We start from the raw sequence: 10,524 nt of genomic DNA on the forward strand, positions 1-10,524 counted from the left end.
TGATACTAATAAATTTATAGAATTTAAAATGTTAGAATGCAAAAAGTTTTTCTACGACATAAAATTAATTTTTTTTCTTTAATTATCCATACTAATAAATGTATATGATTTAGAAGTTCAGGATGCAAAAAGTTTTCTACCACAAAAAAATTAATTTTTTCTTTAATTGTAATTCATACTAAAATTGGAAGAGTTTAAGGATTTCAAAAGTTTTTGTAACTTTTTATTCTCTAGTACTATAAAAATAGGTTTCTTCCACTATTTTTTCCACGACACTTTTCACTGCTTCGTTATTTTTAGTTTTCTCAAAACATCTTTCAAAGATTATTCAATCTCGAAAATATCTCAAGATGTTGGTGGCATTATTCATCAAGTTGCAAAAAGGATACACATGCCAAATCTATATATCTTGAATACCAGGCTTGCGACGTTACCGTTTTACAATTTTATGAAGTTGGATGTACCTAAAAGATGAGTGTATAGTTGGGATTTGAATTTTTTTGTTACTATTTTTTTCTCTTTTATGAAAAAGAGTTCTTCCTCATTGCTCTACTCACGATTTGAGTCCCGTTTTATTTTGTCTATTTTTATTATCTCTCATTTCCTTCATTTTTCCAGTATCCATAAACTTAAAAACAATTTACGATGGTGTGTGCAAGTGAATATGATACATGAGTCCATCTATATTATTAATTATAGATTTCAAATGTTACAATTTGATTTTGAAATTAGGTACGTTTATCTTGCAATAATAAGATACTAATCTTAACTAATCTTAAAAGAGGGGACATGGTGAAATCATCAAACACTATGACTTTAGTTGGATTGAGCCTTGATATGAAAACTAAGTGATAACTTTAAAATTCGTAGAAAACTTGAAATTAAAAACGGACAAAATATTGAGCGAAATCCTTAATAGAAAACAATGTATATATATACTTATTTATTTATTTATGAGGTCGGTATAGATACACATTTTAATTTTTTTCGTAGTTTATTATTATTTTTTTAATTATTAGTGATATTTTTTTTTATAAAATTAATTAAGTTAAAAATACTTCGTGCAATGCACGTGGTAGCACACTAGTAGGTCTAAATGACCCATCGTTGTCTTTCCATTGAAACAACATTTTCTTAAAATTAAAAAATAAAAAACAAAAAATAAATAAAAGAGAAAATTGTAATTAAATTTAAGAAATATTATGACATAGAAATGTGACTTCAAGTCGATCTCTCTCTCAAGTAGAAATTTCACAAGACCAACAAAAAAAAAAAAAGGTCTAAAAGATTTGTGAAATTAATAAATTAGGTAAAAATAAGACATTTGTTAGGTAAGATTCTAATTTTTCAAAGTTGCAATTATGTTAAGGCCAAAAATGTGTATGGTCAAATTAGATAACTCTCTTTCTTGCCCTTTATCAAGTGGAAAAGCATTAAAAAGGTAAAACGGCAAAGGGAACGATTTCAATTACAATCTATCCTTTCTTTGAAAAATATATCAATCATTCTCATTCTAATCAAATTGCCTTTCTTTTTTTGGAAAATTTGAGTGGGTAACTTTATATTTTAAAAATATTTGTAAATTATTTTAGAAAAATTTGGAACCAAATTTGTCACTTCAGATTGAATTTGGGATAATTCTTTCGGAATAAGTAAAATTCTTTCTAGAAGTACTTCCGAGAGAAGGCTGAAAGCATGACTTTTTTTTTTTCAAATATTTTTTATTAGTCTAAATACATTGATTTCGAGGGAGAAGTGCTTTTGGACAATGACCCGCATGTTTTTGGTCACATTAGAACCATTCTAAATACTCCATGTTGGAGCTGCAACGAGTGCAAATAAAATTTCACGTTGATTAGAGAATTCATTAACTCATGGTATACAGGCGACAACAATTATCTTCATATAAAGTCTTTTTGGTGAAATAAAAAACAAAGCAAAAGGTATATATATGATTTATCCACAAAATCAGTCAAAATCGATGTTGATCTATAATTGTTTTTTTAAATACAACTATGTAGGGGCGAGAATTCAAACTCACAACCTCTTGGTTGGAGATAGGTGTCTTAACTCGTTGAATTATGATCAAGTTGGCAATATTAGATCAATTTTTCTAAATACTAATCATTTTTCTAAATATTTAAAAAAAGGACCATAGTTTAAATAATATTAAATTAAAAAATCCTTCTATCTCTTCTATTTATTTGGTCCAATTCTTTATATTTATTGATCTTTGAATTTTCAAATTTCACAATCTAAACTCTAGTAGGTAGGTTTAATTGTTCCTAACGCTACCATAGTAGAATCTGATTGAGCAATTTTTATAAATTAATAATATTGGTTAGGTATAGATAGTTGTTATAAGTCATTTTACTTTTTTTATTTAAAGACAGTATAATTTAACACCAATCAGAATTTTTTTTTAATACAACAGGTGGAAATTTGAACTCATGATTTCTTCATTGTAGATAAGTGTACGTTCAACTATGTTCAAGTTTACTAAAAAAGAACTTTGGTTCAGGTTCTCCTTAAATTTTCACTCCCTCAAATTGCTCAGTCTAATTTTTGGTGAAAACCAATCTTATAACTATTAATAATTGTTTGTCTGCACAACACTCTTGAGTTTAGTGTTAAAGAACGTAGGTTTCGTTAACCGTTCGACTCTGTTCACCACAAGATCCCTCTATCATGACAAGGTGGTATTCGCTCACCGCTACCTTATGATCCATTACGCATATGATTTTTGGTCTTGCCTCATTATAATTCATAACTTTCCTCTAAAAATATTGCCTACATATTCATTTATTCATATCCAGAAATTACTCTTGAATTATCAATTCATATTTGTTATCACGCCCTAGCTTCAAAGTCGCCTTGTCAAACAATTTTAATATTAGATGAAAAATATTCGATGTCAAATTCTGACCTACTGATTGAACGAGCGGACGTATAGAATGATGTTGATCTATGATGGAGCAAGGTCTGGAAGGAGATGTGTACAAAGAGAGTAGCTAGACACTCTAACGCTCCAGTTAATTAGTAAGAGTATGACGTATCGCTCTTGAGATGAGCTAATCATAATTTCATACCTGCGTATGGAGTCTACCTCTTGTATTTATAGGCGCTCAAGGTATTCTTTTGACCGAGATATAATATAAATAAAATGGTCTGAGACTAGCTTCCAACTTTATAAATGGTCTGAGACTAGCTTCCAACTTATAATCTCTTTTTATTGTTCCACGTATCACATCACTTTTCATCACCTAACACATATGGTTTTCTTATCTTAAACATTAACAATAATTTTTCCCATCTACCAAGAGGATAGGGATGTTGGGTAAATATACGTTGTATATATGAACTGTGTAGTACTGACAAACAGATTAAAACGTAACTGGCTACAAACGATATAAATTTGAACAACTTGATGAACACCAAAACTTGATAAAAATAGTTGAGGCACACTTCAATAGCGCTGATCTGAAGACAATTATTCGCTCTGCACAAGTTGCTAGCAGACTACAGCGATCGTCTCAGTAGGATACAACGACTAACTCCGGTAGAACTGCAACCTCGAACTACTCGGATCTGGCAGAACTCTTAGATACTTGCTCTCAACAAAAACAAGAAGAACAACTCAAAAGAAGAGAGAATTCTTGTGGGAGGAGAAGAATACCCAATTGTGGTATGCTTGGATATCTCAAAATAAAGAAGTCCACACTATATATAGTTGTACAAACAAGTAACATCTCACTCAAAATTAAACACATATGTAATATTTTTACATATGTTACATAGATAACTTTAATACATGTATTTATAACTTTAACAAAATAAAGAAACAATTTTCCATTTAAATACATAACTTCAAGTTTAATAAATAAAGAAATAAAACCACTAAAAAAATAAACATATTCACAACGTATATGTGAATAAGTTTCTTTAAATTTCACTTTCTTTCCCACCTTTAAATCCAACAAGGGATACCTAGAGATTGGCTTCGTAGGGTAGAGAGAGAGACCATCTTGGTTAATGGCATTAATGTATGATAACCGTGGTATTAAATATATGTCGACATGTCCATCGACATATCCATGTATCCATGAATTCGATATCAATATTGTAGAGACTAAGGTTGGAGAGAATCCAAATGTAATGTATTCTCATTATTAAAGTTTATATATATAGACAAATATACAAAGTTGACCTAATCCTATAAAGAGAAGCTAAATGACAAATTAATATTAATACAAGAATATAAAATATACTAATATATACTCTAACACTCCCCCTCAAGTTGGTGCATATATGTTAATCATGCCCAACTTGTTAGACAAATAATCTATTCGTGCTTCATTCAACTTGTGTTCTGTGATTTTTTGATATCATTGGGATCACCTCAGAAGTTACGATTGATTTCTTCTCAGCCATAACAAACAAGCGAACTTATTTGAACAAAACGACAGAACCAGACCAAACCACCCGAACCAAACAAAACAGATGAATCAAACGGTTGGAACCAAACCGGATGAGGTGTTTTCTGAAACCAGAAACCCTAAGTGCTCCCCCACGACAACCAGAGGGGTAAAGGCGATTGGCGGTCACGGAAGCGCACCGCGACGAAGGTGCGAAGGACGGCGAGACGAAACCCACGAATAGCAATTGGAAAAACAACTGGCAAATCAGCAAACGGCGGCGACGGTGGTCGTGATCGGCGGCGACGGCGGTGGCAGTGGTGGTCGGCGGCAACCGGCGGTGGTCGTGATCGTTGAATAGCAATGAACAAAAACCCTAAGGGACAAAACCCTAATGGGCACAAAACCCTAATGGGCATCAAAACCCTAATGGGCACAAAACCCTAATGGGCATCAAAACTCTAATAGGCACAAAACCTAGAGCTCTGATACCATGTAGAGACTAAGATTGGAGAGAATCCAAATGTAATGTATTCTCATTATTAAAGTCTATATATATATAGACAAATATACAAAGTTGACTTAATCCTATAAGGAGAAGGTAAATGACAAATTAATATTAATACAAGAATATAAAATATACTAATATATACTCTAACAAATATAAAAGGTAAATCGACATTTCCATAGTATTACCAAAAAGGATAAAATATAAAAATATCAACAAAATATCATTAATATAGATATAATATTAATTAATATTAATCATTTTTAACCCATTTAGAAAAATTGAAAGACTAATTTGTTAACTTAAATCATTTTTATGAATTTTTATTTTTATAATGTTTCCAAAATTTATTGACATTGACATTTCTATGAAATTGAGATCTCAATGTTTCCATCGATATCGACAATTAAATCTTGGATGATAACTTTCATTTTTTTCTTTCTTCTCCTTTTTTTCTTCTCATTCATCGTTTGGAATCACTACAAACCTCATTTGGTTTAAAACGTGCTTTTATCTTTTTCATTAATCACTCAACTTTTTTTAGTACGATGAAAATTCAAATTCACATTCACGATTATTCAATCGAAAATAGGTTCCTCACCGAGTTAAATTACACTAAGATTTTTATTTTTTTCTATCATGGCATTTTTGGCCTTGTCATTGGAATTTCTTTCATCTAATACCTTTGTAAATATTGCCTACATGTTTGTTTAATCAGCTCTAGGACTCTTTAATTCTCAATTCATATTTGTCATCACGCATGTAACTTCATGGTTACCTTGTCAAACACAATACTAATATTATTAGTTTAAAAATATTCCTATGGTTTTCTCTTCTTATAATTTATTAGACATTGACAATAAATTTTTAGCATCTACCAAATCTTGGTCAGTGGCATTGATGCGTGATAACTTTCATTTATTCCTTCGTTTATTTTTGAAATTGGTAGGCAAATGGAACGAAAGTCAAACAGAAGATAAAAATTGTAACGTTTGAAAGTTTAGGATAAAATTTGAGGGGTAAAATTTGAATGTTTTTTTCTTTTTTTTCTTTCCTAACAACTAGGTAAAAGAAATGAAATTAAGATTTAAAATAAGTTATCAAAATAGAATAAATCTGAAATATTAGGTATGCACACGTATTAAAAAGAATATTAGGTATGAAAATAAAATGAAAACCCATAATATATTTTATTTTTGACGAATTATGAAAAATAATTTTATTTCTAATTTTTAAAAAAGAGGGTTGTTTGATAACCAATTCAATTTTCTCTATTTTGTTTTTCAAAAACCATTTTGAAATTCTATGTAAATTAAAAAAAATTAGTTTTCAAAAATAGGTTTTTGTTTTACCAAAATTTTTTTTCTAATACTCAACTTTTTTTTCTTTCTCATATTTATCTCTAAAAAATTTATTTTTCATTCTAATTTTTTATTTCTAAATTTCTTAATACAAACTTTATTTTTCTCTCTCTAAAACTTTTATATTTTGAATTTTTTTCTTTCTCATATTTATCTCTAAAAAAAATTTTTCTCTAATTTTTTTATTTCTAAATTTCTCTCCACAAACTTTATCTTTTTCTCTCTAAGATTTTCATATTTTGAATAATTATGGTTATTTGTCTCTCTCCAAATTTTTTTGTATTTTTGTTTTTTTTTCTAACAGACCAGTATCATTTCTCTCTAAAAATTTAATATTTCTTCTAACTTTTTTCTTTCTAAAATTTTATATTTTATAACTTTTCTTTCTCTACGTAATCTATTTTTTCCTCTAAAAATTATATTTTATTTTCTCGTTCAATTTTCTTTCACTGTAACTTTTTATTTATCTTTGTATTTACTTATTTTTTATAAAAATTATATTTTGAATCTGGTTTTTATCTCTAAACTTGTTTCCACTCTGTTTTTCTATTTCTTTATAATTTCTTTTTTTTTTCTTTTAACATATCATTCCTCTCGACTTTATTTTTTTCTCCAAAAATTTTCTCTTTTTGTCTTTAACTTTTCTCTCATTGTTTTTTCTAAATATTTTTATTTATCTCTCTAAAATTTATCTTTCAAAAGTTTATTTACATCTCTCTAAACTTGTATTTTAAAAAAATTTCCGCAGGGTCGAGTCCCAAAAATAGGAAATGCTTCCTGACCCCGTCCCCGATTCCATTTTTTTAAATAATTAATATATATTTATTACACTTTTTTATACTTAAATTCTAAAAATAATTAAAAACAATTATAAAACCGATAATTTTTCTCGATAACATCTCTCGACACAAGAACGAGGTGGAGATAAAGACTAAAAATCTTCACAGAGCACAAGAATGGGGGAGAGCATCCTCACTCACACCCACACTATTGTCATTTCTACCCTACATAAAATTTTTTATTATGTATTTTCAATTTTCTAACTTTTTAAAAACAAAAAGTTAAAAATTGTTACCAAACATGTTTTAGTTTTTTGTTTTTTAAAAACAAAAAACAAAAAATTGTTCGCAAATATATATGATTTTGTTTTTTAAAAACAGAAAACTAAAAACCAAAAACTAAAAACGACAAAAACCAAAAACCAAAAACTAAAATGTTTATAAAACGGGCCCTTAATTTTTTACCCGCCACGACTTATTTAGTTCATTATTTTTAAAAGATTATATATTTTTATATTTTTCTCTTTTTTTCAAATATTTAAGGGGCCGTTTGGTTAGGGAGTTTTTTGGATCGTAATTGACATGGACAAGTAAAGCCCTTGTTTGATACACACATTCGAAAACTTTTTCTTGAAAGCTCTTATTCCTATGGACAATGGCTTTCTTTTCCTTCCTCCCAGTTTCATGGGTTTGTCATGGATTTTGTGGCAAACTATTATCTCTCTTCTTTTAAATAAATTATTTTTTAAACTTAATTATTTATTTATTTTATTCAAATTAGTTAAAATATTTAAATTAAATTTATAATTAATAAAACAAAATTAAAATTTTACCAATAATGTATTAAGTTAATTATTCTATTGTAATAAATTAATTTATTAAAGTGTATACTTAATTTTTTTAATAAAAAATATAATTAGTTAATGCAATTAATGAGATGAAAATGATTAATTTTGTTAAACACCTAGAATGATAATTATTAAAATTGATTGCTAAAAAAATCAACCACATAAATTTAGATATATTATTTATAATATATTTATTAAGAGTGAAACTTAAATTAAAAATTTTAACTTAATAAAGATAAATTAATGTACTTGAGTTAATTTTGATTGATTTTAATGCTTTATACACCTATATCATTTTTCTAAATATGTAAATATAGCTAAATTGTTAATTTAAAATTTAGAATGCTAATATAAAGTAATTTAACTTATATTTTTTATTTTTTATTAATCAATGTATACAATAACATAAAATTATATTTTCTAAGTAATCACATAAAATACATATATATAAAATTTATTTTCAGACATCTTGGTCTCTTAATCTCGAATATATATACAACCAAATACAGTTATTTTTGACCCGGGTAAAAGATTGATGTATTTTTCATGAATTTTTATTAACAAGAGGAAAAAAGTTGTTGAAGATAGAAAAGCAATCGATTGCTGTATCTTTCGTACGACGAAAAATCAAAATAAAAATAAAAATCACAAAACCAGCTGGAAAATTTTCATTATCTCTCTCTCTCTCTTGCCGCCGACTATTTCTGTTCTTCCTTCTTCTCCAAGCTCTCGAAATTTCAGCCACTTTTCTGGAGAAAATCCGAGAGATTCTGCTCTCTTCTGGAACTTCTCGCTGGAATTCTTCAATCGGAATCTCCATCAGATGTTAGATTATCTTCCGCAGGAGGTATTGTTCTACATCTTCTTGAAACTTCCTTCCAAAACCCTCATACTCTGCACATGCGTCTCCAAATCATGGCGTTCGCTTATCTCCGATCCGGCCTTTGTCCTCTCCCACCTCAATCAATCCAATAGCAGCCGCGGCGGCGATCGCCTCCTCCTCCTCCGGCGGTGCTACGGCACCGGCAGCAAGAAAGGCGAGCGCTACTCGCTACATTTCGACACCGAAACCTTGGGGATTTGCAAGGAATTGAAGTTTCCTTATGTGAATTGGAACGAGAATTTCAAGCTCGTAGGGTTTTGCAACGGATTGTTGTGTTTGGTAGGTCCGAATATTTTCTTGTGGAATCCATCGATTCACCGATTCGTCGCTGTTCCTTGCCCCAGGGATATCTTCGCCCTTTACGCCACGCCCTACAAGTACGCCCTCGGATTTGGCTTCGATTCTCGCGCAAACGACTTCAAATTGGTAAGATTGGTGTATCTCGAAGGTGAGTCCATGTACGATTATGATCTTCCTCCTAAAGTTGAATTGTATCAGCTCAGCACTGGTTCTTGGCGACAAATTAGCCATCCAGCCCCTCGTTACGAAATCCTTAAATCGCAATGGACACAGATTTTTATGAACGAAGCTGTCCATTGGATTGCGTTCACTCGAAGCCACAGGGGGTTTCGCTGCATAATTCTGAGATTTCACATGGATGGTGAATTTTTCAGCACAATTCCTCTTCCAGATTGTCTGGTGAATGAGTTTCCTCAGAATTTGAAAGTTGCAGTTCTTGGAGGGGAACTCTCTGTTCTTCAATGTGGGTGGTATCCTTTTGGGAATCGATACGTTTCTTCTGTTTGGATGCTGAGAAAATATGATGTTCATGAATCTTGGACAAGAATTCTGAGTGTTGATCCATCTCAGGGATTGGGAATGGCTCTGGGGTGTAGGGAAAATGGGGAGATGCTAATGACATCTAGAAATGGGGAGCTGGTTTCATACAAACCAGAGAACCAAACTGTGAAGGGCCTTGGGATTCGTGGGGCTGCAGATTCTTTCTTTCTGGATATATTTGTTGAGAGCTTGGCTTTAATTAATGAAGGGAAAGGAATTGTGGAGGAAGAAGATGAAGATGAAGATGATGATTTCATCTGGAGCTGAAGATTGTCAAGAACTCAGAACTTGTTGAAGGTAACTTAATTAATTGTTATGTAAATTGATTTGGAAATGAAATCTTAGTTGAGTTGATTGAAAATTGTATATTTAGTTGTATTGTTTATGTTAGTTTTACATGAAATAATTTCATTTGGTTGTGTTGTGTTGTTTTCTCTCGTTTTAGCTTTTTTAGGCCTCTGTTTTCTTGGAAATATAGCTTTGAAGTTTAGGAGTGTTTACAATTTACATTACAATATGATACACGGACTTAAAAAAAAAAAATTTGAATTCATGAAATCATTTTGAAAAACCAAAATTCAATTTTGAGAAGGAACAGTGGCTTTTGGATTTTTTTTTTTCATGGATACATAAAAATTATCAAACAAAAATAAATCTTCATGATTTATAGCAGAGGTTTTCTTTATGGATTTTTTTAAATTTTCATAAATAATGAAAATTTCTTCAAATAAATTGAGATTAGGAAGTAAAGAAGAGAAATTTGTAAACAGATTAGAAAATGTCGATGAAAATGTCGAAGTCCCAATTTCCCGGGCATGTCATGTAGACAAATATTTTAGGAGAAATCATGAAAATTATGGATATTGATGTAAATTTTTTGAATTAGTAAA

The 10,524-nt window shown here is 29.9% G+C and overlaps 1 protein-coding gene across 1 annotated transcript; it reads left to right on the forward strand.

Annotated features, from left to right (window-relative positions):
- The first annotated feature begins 8,561 nt into the window (after positions 1-8,561).
- Positions 8,562-10,053, forward strand: LOC111025353 (F-box protein CPR1). Its single transcript, XM_022303203.2, has one exon. It carries the CDS (start codon positions 8,735-8,737, stop codon positions 9,899-9,901), a length of 1,167 nt encoding a protein of 388 aa, XP_022158895.1. The 5' UTR covers positions 8,562-8,734; the 3' UTR covers positions 9,902-10,053.
- Positions 10,054-10,524: the final 471 nt, after the last annotated feature.

The sequence above is a fragment of the Momordica charantia genome (assembly GCF_013281855.1).
Source record: "Momordica charantia cultivar OHB3-1 chromosome 4 unlocalized genomic scaffold, Mcharantia_2.0 BLBB01000004.1, whole genome shotgun sequence".
NCBI classification, from domain to species: domain Eukaryota; kingdom Viridiplantae; phylum Streptophyta; class Magnoliopsida; order Cucurbitales; family Cucurbitaceae; genus Momordica; species Momordica charantia.

Coding starts and splice junctions, on each gene's coding strand:
- LOC111025353 (XM_022303203.2), top strand. CDS start 8,735: ATGTTAGATTATCTTCCGCAGGAGGTATTGTTCTACATCTTCTTGAAA.